The sequence below is a fragment of the Eptesicus fuscus genome, chromosome 5 (genome assembly GCF_027574615.1).
Source record: "Eptesicus fuscus isolate TK198812 chromosome 5, DD_ASM_mEF_20220401, whole genome shotgun sequence".
Taxonomy (NCBI): domain Eukaryota; kingdom Metazoa; phylum Chordata; class Mammalia; order Chiroptera; family Vespertilionidae; genus Eptesicus; species Eptesicus fuscus.
Window position 1 is genome coordinate 99,982,896 of NC_072477.1, and position 19,049 is coordinate 100,001,944.

General features: G+C 36.5%; 1 protein-coding gene across 3 annotated transcripts in view; it reads left to right on the top strand.

The window, feature by feature from the left end:
- LOC103304446 (coiled-coil domain-containing protein 7-like) overlaps positions 1 to 19,049 on the top strand; it is a 430,240-nt gene that overhangs the window by 32,430 nt on the left and 378,761 nt on the right. For all 3 annotated transcript variants that reach the window (XM_054716612.1, XM_054716613.1, XM_054716614.1), the window contains exons 5-6: positions 6,578 to 6,598; positions 6,966 to 6,998. In XM_054716612.1, coding sequence (XP_054572587.1) covers positions 6,578 to 6,598; positions 6,966 to 6,998 — 54 coding nt within the window. The remainder of the gene's footprint in view (positions 1 to 6,577; positions 6,599 to 6,965; positions 6,999 to 19,049) is intronic.

Below are 19,049 nucleotides of genomic sequence, written 5' to 3' on the forward strand. Positions count from 1 at the left end.
AATTCCTTCTTTTTTACTGCAGTGTAGTATTCCATTGTGTAGATGTACCTCAATTTTTTAATCCACTCATATGCTGATGGGCACTTAGGCTGTTCTAAATCTTAGCTATGATAAATTGTTCTGCTATGAACATAGGGGTGCATATATCCTTTCTGATTGGTGTTTCTAGTTTCGTGGGATATATTCCTAGAAGTGGGATCACTGGGTCAAATAGAAGTTCCATTTTTAGTTTTTTGATGAAACTCCATTCTGTTCTCCACAGTGGCTGCACCAGTCTGCATTCCCACCAGCAGTGCACGAGGGTTCCTTTTTCTCCGCATCCTCACCAGCACTTGTCATTTGTTGATTTGTTGATGATAGCCATTCTGACAGGTGTGAGATGGTACCACCTTGTCGTTTTGATTTGCATCTCTCAGATGATTAGTGACTTTGAGCATGTTTTCATATGTCTCTTGGCCTTCCTTATGTCTTCTTTAGAAAAGATTCTACTTAGGTCCGTTGCCCATTTTTTGATTGGATTGTTTATCTTCCTTTTGTTAAGTTGTATGAGTTCCCTGTAATGTTGGATATTAAACCCTTATCGGTGATAATATTGGCAAATATCTTCTCTCATGCAGTGGGCTTCCTTGTTTTGTTGATGGGTTCTTTTGCTGTGCAAAAGCTTTTTATTTTGATGTAGTCCCATTTGTTTATTTTCTTTTTCGTTTCCATAGCTGTAGGAGAAGTATCTGTGAAGAAATTGCTTTGGCATATGTCTTAGATTTTGCTGCCTGTGGATTCCTCTAGTACTTCTATGGTTTCCTGTCATATGTTTAAGTGCTTTATCCTTTTGGAGTTTACCTTACCTGCATGGTGTAAGTTGGTGATCTAGCTTTATTTCTTTGCATGTTATCTGTCCAATTTTCCCAATACCATTTATTCAAGAGACTGTCCCAACTCCATTGTATGTTCCTGCCTCCTTTGTCAAATACCAATTGAGCATAGTGGTTTGGGTCGATTTCTGGGTTCTCTATTCTGTTCCATTGATCCACATGTCTGTTCTTGTGCTAGTATGAGGCAGATTTGAGAAAAGTGGCTTTGTAATAAATACAGCTTGATATTTGGTATTGAGATCCCTCCTACTTTGTTCTTCTTCCTCAGGATAGCTGCAGCTATCGGGGGCCTTTTTTATTCAGATGAATTTTTGGAGAGTTCTTTGTAGGTCTGTGAAATATGCCGTTGGTATTTTAATGGGGATTGCATTTAGTCTATAGATTGCTTTGGGTAATATGGACATTTTAATGATGTTGATTCTACAAATCCATGAACATTGTATGTTCTTCCATCTGTTTATGTCTTCCTCTATCTCGTTTTTCAGTGTCCTGTAGTTTTCCACGTATAGGTCTTTTATCTCCTTAGTTAAGTTTATTCCTAGGTATCTTAATTTTTTAGGTGCAATGGTAAATGGGATTTTTTTTTTAAGTCTCTCTTTCTGTAAGTTCACTATTGGTGTATAAAAATACCATAGATTTTTTGGCGTTAATTTTGTGTCTTGCTGCATTGCCAAATTCATTTATTAAGTCTAATAATTTTTTGATGGAGTCTTTAGGGTTTTCTGTGTACAGAATCATGTCATCTGTGAATAAGGACAGTTTTACTTTTGCTTTTCCAATTGGGATACCTTTTATTTCTTCTTCTTGTATAATTTCTGTGACTAGCATTTCCAGAACAGTATTGGTGAAAATGGGCATCCTTGTCTCATTCCTGTTCTTAGGGGAAATGGTTTTAGTTTTTGCCCATTGAGTTTGATGTTGGCTATAGGTTTTCATATATGGCTTTTATTATGTTGAGGTATGATCACTCTATTCCCATTTGCTGAGGGTTTTTATGAAGAAAGGGTGTTGGATTTTGTCAAATGTTTTTTTTGTATCAATTGATATGACTGTAATTTTTATCTCTCAGTTTGTTTATGTGATGTATTGTTTATTGATTTGCAGATATTGTACCATCCTTGCATCCTGGGGTTAAATCCTACTTGATCATAGTGTATGATCTTGCTGAAGTACTGCTGGATCCGATTTTCTAGAATTTAGGTGAGGATTTTGGCATCTATGTTCATGAGGATATTGTCCTGTAATTCTCTTTCATTGTGTTGTCTTTATCTGGTTTTGGTATTAGGGTGATGCTGGCTTCATAGAATGAGCTTAGAAGTGTTCTTTCCTCTTGAATTTTTTGGAATAGTCTGAGAAAGATAGGTTTTAGTTCTTTATTGAATGTTAGGTAAAACTCCCCATTGAAGCCATCTGGGCTTTGTTTGCTGGAAGGTTTTTGGTGACTGCTTCAATTTCTCCCATAGTTGTTGGCCAATAGACTTTTAGATTCTTCCTGATTGAGTTTTGGAAGGTTGTATTTTTCTAAGAATATGTCCATTTCTTCCATGTTGTCTAGTTTGTAGGAACAGAGTTGTTCATAGTATTTTTTTAATTTAATAAATATTTATTTTTCAGATTATTACAATAGTTTCTCCTTTCCTCCCCCATAGCTACCCTCCACCCGGTTCCTACCCTCTGCCCTTACCTCCTCCCTCGACTGTCCTCATCCATAGGTGTACGATTTTTGTCCAGTCTCTTCCTCCCCCCCGACACCCTTTTCCCCCTGAGAACTGTCAGTCCACTCCCTTTCTATGCCCATGATTCTATTATATTCACCAGTTTATTCTGTTCCTCAGATTTTTAATTCACTTGATTTTTACGTTCACTTGTTGATAGATATGTATTTGTTGTTCATAATTTTTATCTTTACCTTTTTCTTCTTCTTCCTCTTCTTAAAGAATACCTTTCAGCATTTCATATAATACTGGTTTGGTGATGATGAACTCCTTTAGCTTTTTCTTATCTGTGAAGCTCTTTATCTGACCTTCCAATGTGAATGATAATTTTGCTGGGTAGAGTAATCTTGGTTGTAGGTTCTTGCTATTCATCACTTTGAATATTTCTTGCCACTCCCGTCTGGCCTCCATAGTTTCTGTTGAGAGATCAGCTGACAATCGTATGGGTGCTCCCTTGTAGGTAACTAACTGTTTTTCTCTTGCTGCTTTTAATATTCTCTCTTTGTCTTTTGCTCTTGGCATTTTAATTATGATGTGCCTTGGTGTGGTCCTCTTTGGATTCCTCTTGTATGAGGTTCTGTGCGCTTCCTGGACTTGTAAGTCTATTTCTTTCACCAGGTATGGGAAGTTTTCTGTCATTATTTCTTCAAATAAGTTTTCAATATCTTGCTCTTTTTCTTCTTCTTGCTCTTTTTCTAATTCGGATGTTGATACACTTGAAGTTATCCTAGAGGCTCCTTACACTGTCTTCATATTTTTGGATTCTTTTTTCTTTTTGTTTTTCCTGTTGGGTGTTTTTTGATTCCTCATATTTCAAATCTTTGACTTGATTCTTGGGATCCTCTAGTCTGCTGTTGGATCTCTATATATTGTTCTTTATTTCAGTCAGTGTATGTTTAATTTCTGATTGGTCATTTTGTCATATCCTTGAGGGTCTCACTAAATTTCTCAGAGGTTTCTAGAAGGCTCTTGAGTAACCTTATAACCATGGTTTTGAACTCTATATCCAGTAGTTTGCTTTCATCTATTTCTTTCACTTGTGACTTGTTTCTTTGTCTCCACATTTTGGCTGCTTTTCTGTGTTTGCTTCTATGTACTGTGTAGCTGCTAAGTTTCCTTGAGTTGAGAGAGTGGCCTTGTGTGGTAGCTGTCCTATAGGGCCCAGTGACTCAGCCTCCCCAGTCACCTGAGGTGGATGCTCTTGGTGCACCCCTTTGTGGTCTGTGTGCACAGCCTTGTTGTAGTTAAGCCTTGGTTGCTATTGGTATCCCTGGGAGGAATTGACCTCCAGGCAAATTGGCTGTGATGACCAGCTGTGTCTACACAGGAGATACCCTTATGGGGCAGGACTTGCTTCAGTGGGTCTTTGGTGCTCACTGAGTCTGCCCCTTGAGTGTGTCTTTTATGGCTGTGAAGAGTTGTAATCCGGTATGATCTCACTCTGACTACTGGGTACACTGGTTCTTGGATCTCCAAGAAGGTTAAGGTCAGCCACTGTCTGGGGTTGCCCAGCAGGAGCTACCGAAAATCTGCAGACTCCTCCTCTTTTTATGGGGTTTGGAAGTGCCTAGATGAGGCCCAGCTGTGAAGCAAGGCAGGCTGGTTCTGCTGGGCCTTGGGCCTTATTTTGGAAGCTCTGGGGCTCTCTGACCCAGCTGCAGTTTGACAGGTTTTAGGTGTAGAAATGACAGGCCATTCATATGCAAAAGCCTCTGCATACAGCTTGGGTGGGGTTGTAAACTGGGTGAGGTGGGGTCTCTGGGAATCACCAGGGCAGAGCAAACAGCAATAGCTGCCAGTCTGCCCTGCAACTGAGAGGTCCCCAGGTCTCTGCATCCCGGGCCCCCTTATAGGAACAATGATCGCTGGGAGCACCTCTGAGAGAAAGATGCCCTTGTGTTCCTGTCCTGATGCAAGATAGTCCAGTTTCTCCCTGTGTGTGTCTGGGTCCCCCAGAGTCTCACCCACAACTGGAGTTCAGAGCAAGCAGGAGCTTGTATCTCCCTCCTGATTAAAAGAGCAGCACATCCAGGTGCCAGTACTTTCCACACCTTTGCACCTCTTACCAGTCTCAATGCACTTTCTTCACCTCTCTAGTTGTGGAACTTCCACTCAGCCAGCTTTCCTGTGGTTCTAGATGATAGTTGTTCTGCCTTTTAGTTGTAATTTAATGTTGTTGGGAGAGGCAGCAAGTATAGTTATTTACCTATGTCGCCATCTTGGTTCTCTGGAAGGTCCTTTTTGATTACATTTTTATAGTCCAGTTTTATTGTGATCAAGGAGTGTTGTTTGTAATATTGCCACTTTATATAACTTACTGGTTTTCTTTATGTCTAAATATACAACCTAATTCTGTGATTTTTTTCCCATGAGCACTTGAAAAGAAGGTATGTTTTCTATTGTTTGAATATAGTCTGGGCCTGTCAGAATGTATTTCATATATTCTACTTTATTACATTGGTTCTACTTTATTACATTGTTTGCTTTTTAAAATGTCATCATTTATTTTTTGTCCACTAAACCTGTTAAATTGTTTTATATAGGTGATTATGTTACTTGGTATATAGATACTCTTAAATGTGGTATCTTCATTGTGGAATGTGAGTTTTAACATTATAAAGCATCCTTATTTGTCCAAAGAAATGCTGTTTTGGTTGAATATTTTGTTTTGAGGTTGTATATTCTACTTTCTTAGTAATTCCATTTTCTTTTGTGATAAATATTTGTCCATCATCTTATTTTTAACTTTTTGAATCACTGCATTTAAGGTGTGTCTTTTAAAAATAGATTTTTATTATTGATTTCAGAGGAAGGGAGAGAGAGAGAGAGAAATAATAGTGATGGGAGAGAACCATTCATTGGCTGCCTCCTGCACACTGGGATTGAGCCTGAAGCATGTGCCCTGACTTGGAATTGAATCATGACCTCCTGGTTCATTGGTCTTTGCTCAACCACTGAGCAACACAGACTGGGCTAAGGTGTGCCTTTTATATATAGCACAATATTAATTGATTCATAAGTCAGTTAGAAAATTCTTTTAATATTCAAGTTATGACCATATTGATATGATTCTCAAATGTTAGCATGCAAAGGAATCTACTGGGGGACTGGTTTATACATATATTGCTGGCCCTACTCTCAAAGTTTTTGATTTAGTAGGCTGAAATAAGGCCTGAGAATTTGCATTACTAACAAATCTGGTTGGTTGTTTAGGTCTTGGGTTCATACATTTTGGACTATTGATCTATAGTTAGTGTTTCAGAAGGGAAACTTTAGGCTATCCTGATTTGTTTTTGTTAAGTAACAATTCTTCTGCCTGAATGCATGTAGTAATATTTTCTTTAATAGTTTATGTCAAAATTTTTATCTCTGTTAGTGTGTGTGTGTGTGTGTGTGTGTGTGTGTGTGGCAAGTGTAATCATTTTAGCAGTTCATTTTCTAAGTGGTAAATATTGACATTTTAGACTGTGTGATTGGTTTTGTATATTTAGTTTCTCTTATAAGCTCCTATACGAGACCTTTGCATTTTCTTTTAAAAGTATTTAGTAGTAGTAGTATTTTATATTTTGATTTTTAGGCCCTTTAGCAGAAAAAAATATATTGAAGAGATAATGTTTGGTAAGGTAATGCTTGCTTTTCATTATTGTACTCTCTTCTATATGAATAAATAATGCTCTTTTGAGATGAATTTAAATTTTATTTTCTAAACTTAAATTAAAAATTATAAAATCATATATGTAAATTATTTTGGGATCTCTTTTAATATAGATATATAAAGATGGAAATATTTCTCTAAAACTAAGTTGTCTATGCAAGTTGTATTAAAATCTTCCTATAAATATTAAAATATTGTTATTTTGGATTTTAGATTTATGTTTTAATAATTTGTACATTTTTGTGATTGAAAATTGCAAGACTTGAATGAAATGTTTTATCACACATTGTAAAGAATTTTATTTTAAAATGTTTAATTACAACTTTATTTTCCAGATTTTGGAATCTCTTTTTAAGGTATGTTCAAAATATTGCAGTTTAAGTTTACTAAAATTAAATACAGAAATACATGTAAATGAAGTTTCTAAGGTTTGAGGTAGTAAAATTCTTTTACTTGCTGCTATATATATTTAAAATTTTTATATTCCAATTGTATGCTACACTAGCCCTCTTCTGAGTCCTAGGATAGATGATGTTTGGTTCAGTACTAATTGTAGATATATGAAAATTCTCTCTCTCTCTCTCTCTCTCTCTCTCTCTCTCTCTCTCACACACACACACACACACACACACACAAACATGCATACACACATACCCATTTGTTTCACTGCAGAAATTTAACTTGTCAATAATTATTTATTTTCTGTTCATTTTTTTAAAAAAGTGGTTTCAGCGACAGGTCAATCAAATGGAAGAGGTAAGTAAAACATTTCTTAATTGTTAATTAAATTAATATTTTATCTCATTTATAAACCAATTTGAAGTATAAGTTAAATTTTTTTGAGTAACCATTAGTTATAATGTTGATTTACATAGAGAAAGAATGAATGGATAGATACAAGTGTCTCAGTGATTTATATACTACATTCCTGTATATATCTGGTATACTCTGAGTTTGGTACATTCTTTCATCTAAAATTGAACAATAGAAATTTAATTATTATTCTTTCCCTAATTTACATAAAATAATAAGTGACAAGAGAAAACTTTTCAACTTAAAATTATCCTCTATTTAAATAATCATGCATAATATATATGCTTACTATTAAATTATATATTTGTATTTTTAAAGATTTAATGTTATTTTAATGACTTTTTTGTACTTTTTGATTTTCAGGTGCTTTAGTACCTTTTGAAAGCTACTGGTGTATGTTCTTAGGGGTTTTAAATTCTATTTTGGAAAAGACTTTATATAATTTGTTTATATAGCAAAATTATTTCCAGGACAGCTTTAGTGATTCATGGAATTATTTTAGTTCTCCCTTGGATATGTTTGTGGCTTTGCCCAATTAAACACTCTTAAAGCCCAGATACTTTAAAGAGGTTTATTTATTTGGAATATAAATTAAATATTAAAGTTAGACATGGAATCCTAGCAGTTTTTTATTATTTTACCTTTGGCCCCAAAGTAAACTTTTATGATCTTGAACTCTTTGCTTTAGATATGCTGACACTGGAAGAGTATTGGTAGTTGTTCTTTGATTATGGTAGATTGGTCATTATCTTTCCAGAGAAGTAGGATTGGGGTGAAGTTCACTATTTCCCCCCACCCTCTTATAAAATCAGTACTTCTTTGCAATTTGGGTAATGCAGCTTATCTTTTGCCTTCTTATTTTTTTGTATCAACCTCTTTTTATTCTATTTTTTTTCATGCAGTTGTCTCACTCTCTTTTTTATACACTTAGCTGTGTCAATGTGTGAGACCCATCCAAAACTCTGGTTTCTCAGTTTCTTTACCTTCTTATCTCTGAAGATCTCTGTTCTTCTTTATCTCTGACCCCACTTCCGGTCACACTTTAGCGAGTGATTCTCAACCTTTCTAATGCCGTGACCCTTTAATACAGTTCCTCATGTTGTGGTGACCCCCAACCATAAGATTATTTTCGTTGCTACTTCATAACTGTAATTTTGCTACTGTTATGAATCGTAATATAAATATCTGTGTTTTCCGATGGTCTTAGGCTCTACAGCAGCGGTTCTCTTAGGCGACCCTGCTAGCGGTTCTCAACCTGTGGGTTGTAACCCACAGGTTGAGAACCGCTGCCTTAGAGCCTAAGACCATCGGAAAACACAGATATTTACATTATGATTCATAACAGTAGCAAAATTACAGTTATGAAGTAGCAACGGAAATAATTTTAAAGTTGCGGGTCACCATAACATGAGGAACTGTATTAAAGGGTCGTGGCATTAGAAAGGTTGAGAACCACTGACTCTAGACCTTACCATTTATCAAATTGTTTTACTTTAAAAATTACTAATTCAGGCAACTCATTCTTAAATTAGAAATATCTATCTTTCCAATTATTATTTTAAATACTGTTCTGGCCACTTTTGAAGTCAAGACCACTAGTTCATTTATTTCTCTATCTTGCAGTCTTTTTACTCATCTTTCTTCAGTTTGTAGACTATGTACTCCATCACAGTGAACTTCTTAATTTCCTAATCTCTTTTACCTCTTTGTTTTTTTTTTCTTGTTGCACTTGTCTAACAAAACATAACCCTGAATAAATGTCATTATTCACTCTTTGGGTTTAGCTGTGAAACACTGCTGAAAAAAGTCATATAATAGGTCAAATGCAAAAACTGCTTGGAAATTCTATCTCATCTAAAATTGATTTCAATCCTTTTCAGACACCATCTCAAACTCACCCACTTTGTCCCATTTTCCTCTTCACTTTCACCCAAGTGCTTGAAATGCTTGAAATACAAGGCACTGGTTAGAATTCCTGCTACCAACACACACACACACACACACACACACACACACACACACACACACACACACCCAACTTATTTACATGCATACTCATTCTATGTTCCCTTCCTCCTGTTAATCAGAGTTTATTGTTCCTTCTCCTACATAAAATTCATTCTTTTACTTCTGTTTGGTCTCATCTTGACTTCTCAAGAAATTTGATTAATCATCTCTCTTGTATATTAAACTTTTGTCATTCAAACTGTGTCCCTCCTTTCAGTTTTTAAATATGCTCATGTCTTTCTAATTTAATGCTACATTTCCCTTCAGTCATAAGTCTATCTCTCATTAGCACTTCATAGCCAATTTTAAAAATTATTTGGAGATTTGGGAAGTGACGTCAGAGGAATGGTGGCATGAGAGATAGCCTTGTTCTCTCCCCTTGAAACTTCAACAGTTTGAACGGTTATAATTCCACAAAGGATTCCCTGCTCAATACACAATGTCTGAGATATCTGTGCATTGAAACACCAAAAAGTGGGCAAGTAGCTCTGCCTCATGTGGCTTAGTTGGTTGGAGCATTATCCCGGTCAGGGCATATACCCAGGGTGCAGGTTCGATCCCTGATTGGGGTACGTGTGTGAGGCAACTAATCAATGTTTCTCTTGCACACTGACATTTCTCTCTTTCTTCTTCTCTCCCTCTCAAAAAAAATCCAAGAAAAGTCATATCCTTGGGTAAATATTTTAAAAAAAGAAATAAAGGTGAGCAAGTGGGAGCCAATGAGGTAGGCAAGATGGGAGAAGAGCTCAAAGGAGCTACGAACACTGACCTGCAGCCTGGAGCTCACTGCATGGCTCAGCCCAGAGAGTGGAACAGTAAGGTCGTGGCTGCCACTCCCTTCAGCCAGGAGGAGCACTTAGTGAGTGTTCCTGCAAGAATGGGCGGTAGGAGCTGTGGCTGAGCCCAGTGACCTGGGCAGGGACAAAGCACAGAATTGTGGTCATGGTTGTCTGGAAGTTAGCATTCCAGACAGAGAAACAAAGCCATGGACCCTGGCCACCTTCCCTTAACCTCCCAGAGCTTGTCTTCCCTCCTACTTTGTGTTGGATTCCAGAGCACATTATCTGCAAACTCAAGAACTGGGTCTACAGAAACACCTTTTACCCTGAGCAAAGGGGGCACTCTGCAACTCATCTCAGGGTCAAGTGGAGGCACCAGGGGACATCATGAAGATATGCTGATTGCCTATGGCAGAACAACAAAGGAGGTGGCTGGGTTCCTCCAGTGCACTCTACCCCGTTACATTGGCAGCTGCTCTGCTGTCAGTGTCTGACTGGGGAGGACAGCACTGGGATTTTATGGATTTAGAGCCCCATTGCCTACTACATGCCCCTGTGGGTAACCAGATCACAGGGGAGGCTCCCACTTCCCCAGGAAACACAGGCCATTTACCACCATCTTACAGAGATCTGAAAAGCCTGAGAAGTGCAAGAGAGTTGAAAAACTTGTGATTCAGTGTCATCCACCAGAAAACAATTGAATGACTACCTCTTATCAATCTACTAGAGAAGTGCCACTCATACATAGATGCCTAGACAGAGAAGGATCACATCAAATACTATGAAGAACCAAGATAACGAAGCAGCTCAGATAGAAAATGAAATTCTCCAGAAGATAAACTTAAAAACATGGAAATATATGATTTAAATCAGTGGTCGCCAACAGGTGGTCCGTGAGGTCTGAAAGGTTGACGACCACTGATTTAAATGACAGAGAATTCAAGATTGCAGTTCTGAAAAAAAACAACAACTACAGGATGCAAGAAAATACAGGCAGTTTAATGAACTCAGAAACCAAATCAACAAGCAAAACAAGTACTTCACTAAAAAGATTGCAACTTAAAAAAAGAACCAAATAGAAATTCTAGATAAGAATTCAATAAAAGAGATCAAGAAAGAATTAGTAATTTCACATGTGAATGAAATCATGTGGTACTTGTATTTCTCTGACTGGCTTATTTCACTTAACATATGCTCTTCTGGTCCATCTATGCCATTACAATGGGTAAGATTTCCTTTTTTATAGCCAAGTAGTATTTCAATGTGTAAATGTACCACAGTTTTTTTTTTAAAACATTTTTTATTGATTAAGGTATTACATGTGTCCATACTCCCCCATTTCCCCCCACCCACTCCCATACATGCCGTCACCCCCCCAGTGTCTTGCATCCATTGGTTATGTTCATATGGATGCATACAAGTCCTTCGGTTGATCTCTTACTTCCCTCCCCCCTCCCCAGCTTTCCCACTGTAATTTGACAGTCTGTTCCATGCTTCTCTGCCACTGTATCAATCTTTTTGTTCATCAGGTTATAATGTTCTTTATTATCCATAAATGAGTGAGATCATGTGGTAGTTCTCTTTCACTGACAGGCTTATTTTGCTTAGCATAATGCTCTCCAGTTCCATCCATGCTGCTGCAAATGGTAAGAATGCCTTCTTTTTACAGCAGCATAGTATTCCATTGTGTAGAAGTACCATAGTTTTCTAATCCACTCTTCTGCTGATGGGCATTTAGGCTGTTTCCAAATCTTAGCTATTGTAAATTGTGCTGCTATGAACATAGGGGTGCATATATCCTTTCTGATTGGTGTTTCTGTTTTCTTGGGATATATTCCTAGAAGTGGTATTACTGGGTCAAATGGTTGTTCCATGTTTAGTGTTTTGAGGAAACTCCATACTGTTCTTCACAGTGGCTGCACCAGTCTGCATTCCCACCAGCAGTGCACCAGGGTTCCTTTTTCTCCACATCCTTGCCAGCACTAGTCGTGTGTTGATTTGTTGATGATAGCCATTTTGATAGGTGTGAGATGGTACTGCATTGTTATTTTGATTTGCATCTCTTGGATAATTATTGACTTTGAACATGTTTTTATGTGTCTCTTAGCCTTCTTTCTGTTTTCTTTTGAAAAGTATCTATTTAGGTCCGTTGCCCATTTTTTTTTATTGGATCGTTTATGTTCCTTTTATTATGTTGTATGAGTTCCCTGTAAAAGTTGTAGATTAAACCTTTATCAGTGATAACATTTGCAAATATGTTCTCCCATACAGTGGGCTTTCTTGTTGTTTTGTTGATGGTTTCTCTTGCTGTGCAAAAGCTTTTTATTTTGACACAGTCCCATTTGTTTATTTTCTCTTTAGTTTCTATTGCTGTAAGAGCGGTATCGGTGAAGAAATTGCTTTGGCATATGTCTGAGATTTCGCTGCCTGTGGATTCCTCTTGTATTTTTATGGTTTCCTGTCTTATGTTTAAGTCCTTTATCCATTTTGTGTTTATTTTTGTGTATGGTGTAAGTTTGTGGTTTAGTTTTATTTTTTTTGCATGTATCTGTCCAATTTTCCCAATACCATTTATTGAAGAGACTGTCTTGACTCCATTGTATGTTCATGCCTTCTTTGTCAAATATTAATTGAGCATATTGGTTTGGGTCAATTTCTGGGTTCTCTATTCTATTCCATTGATCTATATGTCTGTTCTTGTGTCAGGCTGTTTTGAGAACAGTAGCTTTGTAATACAGCTTGATAACTGGTATTGATATCACTCCTATGTTGTTCTTAACTAATAAACAAGTGGAAGAATATACCATGTTCATGGATTGGTAGAATTGAAATGTCTATACTACCCAAAGCAATCTATAGATTCAATGTAATTCCCATTAAAATATCAACAGCATATTTCACAGATCTAGATCAAGCACTCCAAAATTTATATGGGACCAAAAAAAAAAAAAAAAAAGACCACAAATAGCCACAGCAATTTTGAGAAAGAAGAACAAAGTAGGAGGGAATCACATTATCAGATATAAAAGTATACTACAAATCACTGTATTTAGAACAGCCTGGTGCTGGCAGAATAACAGGCATATAGATCAATGGAACAGAACAGAGACCTCAGAAATTAACCCAAGTCATTATGCTCAATCAATATTTGACAAAGTAGAAAAGAGCACATAACAGAGTTAATATAATCTCTTCAATAAATGGTGTTGGGAAAGTTGGACAGGTACATGCGAAAAAAAAAAAAAAGAAATAGACTCCCAACTTACATCATAGATAAACAACTTAAATGTAAGAATAAACTAAAAATGGATTAACTAAAAATGGATAAAAGACTTAAATATAAATTGTAAAACCATAAAAATCTTAGAAGAAACCATAGGCAGCAAAATCTCAGACATCTCATCAATATATTTACTGATACATTTCCTAGGGGAAAGGAAACTAAGGAGAAAATAAAGAAATGATATGACATCAAAATAAAAAGCTTCTGTACAGCAAAAGAAACCAACAAAATGAAAAGGGAACCCACTGCCTTGGAGAATATATTTGGCAATGATACATCTGATAAATGGTTAATATCCAAAATATATAAGGAACTCATATAATTTAACAAAAGGAAGACAAGCAATCCAGTTTAAAAATGGGCAAAGGCCCTAAATAGACACTTCTCCAAAGTAGACATACAGATGGCCAAGAGACATTTGAAAAAAATGCTCAAATTGACTGATTTTCTGAGAGATGCAAATAAAATGACAATGAGCTACCACCTCACACCTGTTAGAATGCATATCAAAAAATCAAAAACATGTGCAGGCGAGGATGTGTAGAAAAGGGAATCCTTGTACACTGCTGGTGGGAAAGCAGATTGGTGCAGCCATTGTGAAAAACAGTATGGACTTTCCTCAAAAAAAGAAAAATGAACTCCCACTTGACCCAGCGGTACCACTTCTAGGACTAAAATCTTAAGAAATTAGAAACACCAGTCAGAAAAACAAAATAAAACAAAACATATGTACCCCTATGTTCATAGCAATGTAATTTACAATAGCTAAGATTTGGAAATGGCAGACTAAGTGCCCATCAGCAGATGAGTGGATTAGAAAGCTGTGGTACATTTACACAATGGAAAATTACACATCTGTAAAAATAAAGATCTCTTACCATTTGCAAAAGCGTGGATGTACCTGGAGAGTATTATGTTAAGCGAAATAAGCCAGTCAGAGATAAGTACCATATGATTTCACTTATATGTGGAATCTAATGAAAAAAATAACTGACGAACAAATTAGATCCACAGAAATAGAAGCATGGAACAGACTGACGAATTTCAGAGGGAAGGTGGAGGAGAGAGGGGGTAGTGATTATCCGGGTAACTTATATGCATATATGCATAACCCATGGATACAGACAATAGAATGGTGAAGGCCTGTAAAGGGCTGGTATGGGGTGAAGGGGGTCAGTGGGAAAATAAAATCACAAACCAACAAAAGGGACATCTGTAATACCTTCAACAATAAAGGTACATTAAAAAAAAAAGAAAAGGTGGTACATAGTATGCAATGGAATACTACTCAACCATAAAAAAAGATGAAATATCATTTGAGACAACATGGATGGATGTGAGGATATTATACTAAATGAAATAAGTCAGTCCAGAAAAAAGCTAAGAATCATTTATCCATGCCTCTGTTTTTATTTTGTTCATCAGTTTATTTTGTTTATTAGAATCCACAGCTGTTAGAGGGAAGAGTGGTTCAGGATCTGGATGACAGAAAGTGAAGAGATCAGGGATCAAGCAAAAACTCCTCATAAATATATACATATAACACATAGCTAAAGACAACTGTGTGGTGATAGCCAGAACCTACACACACACACACACACACACACACACACACACACACACACACACACACACACAGTTGGGGAGAATGGTGCGATGGGCACATGATACATTGTAGATATGATATTTTGTTGAAGTGTATATTTGAAACGTATATGTTTTGTGAATCAATGTCACCCCAATACTTTTAATAAAAAAAGAGAAAAATCTAAGAACAATATGTCACGTATATGCAGAGTATAAAACTGAAACTCAAAGATACAGACCAATATGGTTGTTACTAGAGGAAGAGCTGTAGGGGCTAGTAAAGGGTAAAGGGGGCCATATATGGTTCAGAAGATTTTTTCCATTTTTTTTTATTAAGGTATTATATGTGTACATATATTACCATTGCCCCCCCACCCCACTCCCATATATGTCCTCACCCCCCAGTGTTTTGTGTCCATTGGTTATGCTTATATGCATGCATACAAGTCCTTAGATTGATCTCTTATCTCCCCCACCTCTCCCTAACCTTCCCGCTGTAATTTGACAGTAGGATGCTTTACTGCCTCTCTATCTATCTTTTTGTTCATCAGTTTATAATGTTCTTTATTATCCACAAATGAGTGAGATCATGTGGTATTTTTCTTTCATTGACTGGCTTATTTCACTCAGCATAATGTTCTCCAGTTCCAACCAGGTTGCTGCAAATGGTAAGAATTCCTTCTTTTTTATGGCAGCATAATATTCCATTGTGTAGATGTACCATAGTTTTCGGATCCAGTCATCTGCTGACGGGCACCTAGGCTGTTTCCAAATCTTAGCTATTGTAAATTGTGCTGCTATGAACATAGGGATGCATATATCCTTTCTGATTGGTGTTTCTAGTTTCTTAGGATATATTCCTAGAAGTGGTATTACTGGGTTAAATGGGAGTTCCATTTTTAATTTTTTGAGGAAACTCCATACTTTTCTCCACAGTGGCTGCACCAGTCTGCATTCCCACCAGCAGTGCACAAGGGTTCCTTTTTCTCTGCATCCTTGCCAACACTTGTCGTTTGTTGATTTGTTGATGGTCGCCATTCTGACAGGTGTGAGATGATACTGCATTGTCGTTTTGATTTGCATCTCTCCGATAATTAGTGACTTTGAGCATATTTTCATGTGTCTCTTGGCCTTCCTTCTGTCTTCATTCGAAAAGATTCTATTTAGGTTCGTTGCCCATTTTTTTTATTGGGTCATTTAATGTTTCATTAAATTGTATAAGTTGCCTATAGATGTTGGAGATTAAACCTTTATCAGTGATAACATTTGCAACTATGTTCTCACATACAGTGGGCTTTCTTGTTGTTTTGTTGATGGTTTCTCTTGCTGTAAAAAAAGCTTTTTATTTTGATGTAGTCCCATTTGTTTATTTTTTCTTTAGCTACCTTTGCTCTAGGAGCAGTATCAGTGAAGAAGTTTTTTCAGCACATGTCTGAGATTTTGCTGCATGTGGGTTCCTCTAGTATTTTTATGGTTTCCAGTCTTATGTTTAAATCCTGTATCCATTTGGAGTTTATTTTTGTGTATTGTGTAAGTTGTTGATCTAGTTTCATTTTTTTGCATGTATCTATCCAATTTTCCCAACACCATTTATTGAAGAGACTGTCTTGACTCCATTGTATGTTCATGCCTCCTTTGTCAAATATTAATTGAGCATAGTGGTTTGGGTCGATATCTGGATTCTCTATTCTATTTCATTGGTCTATATGTCTGTTCTTGTGCCAGTACCAGGCTGTTTTGAGAACAGTGGCTTTGTAATACAGCTTGAAATCTGGTATTGAGAACCATCCTACTTTATTCTTTTTTCCCCCCTCAGGATTACTCTGGCTATTTGGGGTCGTTTTTTATTCCAGATGAATATTTGGGGAGTTCTTTCTAGGTCTGTGAAATATGCCGTTGGTATTTTAATGGGGAGTGCATTGAATCTATAGATTGCTTTGAGAAGTATGGACATTTTAATGATGTTGAGTCTACCAATCCATGAACATGGTATGTTCTTCCATCTGTTTATGTCTTCTTCTATCTCTTTTTTCAGTGTCCTGTAGTTTTTCACATATAGGTCTTTTACCTCCTTACTTAATTTTATTCCTAGGGGGAATAATATATCTATATATATTTTTTTGGTGTGAAGGTAAATGGGACTTTTTTTAGTCTCTCTTTTTGTAAGTTGACTATTGGTGTATAGAAATGCCATAGATTCCATGGCATTAATTTTGTATCCTGCTACATTGCCGAATTCATTTCTTAAGTCTATTAGTTTTTTAATGGAGTCTTTCAGGATTTTTATGTACAATATCATGTCATCTGCAAATAAGGACAGCTTTACTTCTTCTTTTTCCAATTTGGATGCCTTTTATTTCTTCTTGTCTAATTGCAAAGGCTAATACTTCCAGTACTATGTTGAATAGGAGTGGTGAGAGTGGGTATCCCTGTCTTGTTCCTGTTCTTAGGGGAAATGGTTTTAGTTTTTGACCATTGAGTATGGTGTTAGCGGTGGGTTTATCATATATAGTTTTTATTATGTTGAGGTATGATCCTTCTACTCCCACCTTGTTGAGAGTCTTTATCAAGAAAGGGTGTTGGATTTTGTCAAATGATTTTTCTTCATCAATTGATATAACTATATAATTATTATATCTCAATTTGTTTATGTGATATATCACATTTATTGATTTACAGATATTTTACCATCCTTGCATTCCTGGGATAAATCCTACTTGGTCATGGTGTATGATCTTTCTGATGTACTGTTGGAGATGATTTGCTAGACTTTTGTTGAGGATTTTGGCATCTATTTTCATGAGGGATATTGGCCTGTAATTCTCTTTCATTGTGTTGTCTTTATCTGGTTTTGGTATTAGGGTGATGCTGGCTTCATAGAAGGAGCTTGGAAGTGTTCCTTCCTCTTGAATTTCTTGGAATAGTCTGAGGAGGATAGGTTTGAGTTCTTCCTTAAATGTTTTGTAAAACTCTCCTGTGACGCTTTTGGCCCCGGGCTTTTGTTTGCCGGAAGCTTTTTGATGACTGCTTCAATGTCTTCCATAGTTACTGGCATGTTGAGCTGTTTAGAATATTCCTGATTGAGTTTTGGAAGGTTGTATTTTTCTAGGAATATGTCGATTTCCTCTAGGTTGTCCAGTTTGTTGGAATAGAGTTGTTCGTAGTATTTTGTAACAATCCTTTGTATTTCGTCGGGATCTGTTGTTATTTCACCTCTTTCATTTCTGATTTTGTTTATTTGGGTCCTCTCTCTTTGCTTTTTGGTGAGCCTGGCTAGAGGTTCATCAATCTTGTTTATCCTTTCAAAGAACCAGCTCTTGGTTTTGTTGATCTTTTGTATTGTTTCTTTGGTCTCTATGTCGTTTGTCTCCGCTCTGATCTTTATTATTTCCTTCCTTCTGCTTACACTGGGCTTTTCTTGTTGCTCTTTTTCTAACTCTTTGAGTTGTAGGTTTAGGTAACTTATTACCATTGTTTCTTGTTTTTTGCAGCAGGCTTGTAGAGCTATGAACTTCCCTCTCAAGACTGCTTTCACTGTGTCTCATAGATTTTGGATTGTTGTGTTTTAATTGTCATTTGTTGCAGGATGTTTTTTATTTCTTCTTTGATCTCTCTGGTAACCCAGTCATTGTTTAATAGCATGCTGTTTAGTCTCCATGTGTTTGATTTCTTTGGATTGTTTTTATTGTAGTTGATTTCCAGTTTTATGCCACTTTGATCTGAGAAGATACTTGATATGATTTCTATCTTCTTGAATTTGGAGAGACTTTGCCTATGTCCCAACATATGGTCTATTTTTGAAAATGACCCAGGTGCACTTGAGAAGAATGTATATTTTGTGGCTTTGGGATGAAATGTTCTGAAGATGTCCATTAATTCCATCTGGTCTAGTGAGTCATTTAGGATTGATGTTTCTTTGCTGATTTTTTGTTTAGAGAATTTGTCCAATGGTGATAGTGGGGTATGAAAGTCTCCTACAATGATTGTATTGCTGTCAATCTCTCCCTTTATATGCTCCAGGAATTTTTTTATTTATATGGGTGTTCCTGTATTTGATACGTATATGTTTACCAGAGTTATTTCTTCTTGTTGGATTGCTCCCTTTAGTATTATGAAGTGGCTTTCCTTATCTTTTGTTATGTCCTTCACTTTGAGATCTAATTTGTCAGATATAAGTATTGCTACCCCATCTTTTTTTTTTTTTCATTTCCATTCATCTGAAAAACCGTTTTCCCTCCCTTCACCCTCAGTCTGTGTGCAGGTGGGCTTTTTTTCTGAGCTGCGTTTCTTGTAGACAGCAGATATATGGGTCATGTTTTCTTATCTAATCTGTTACCT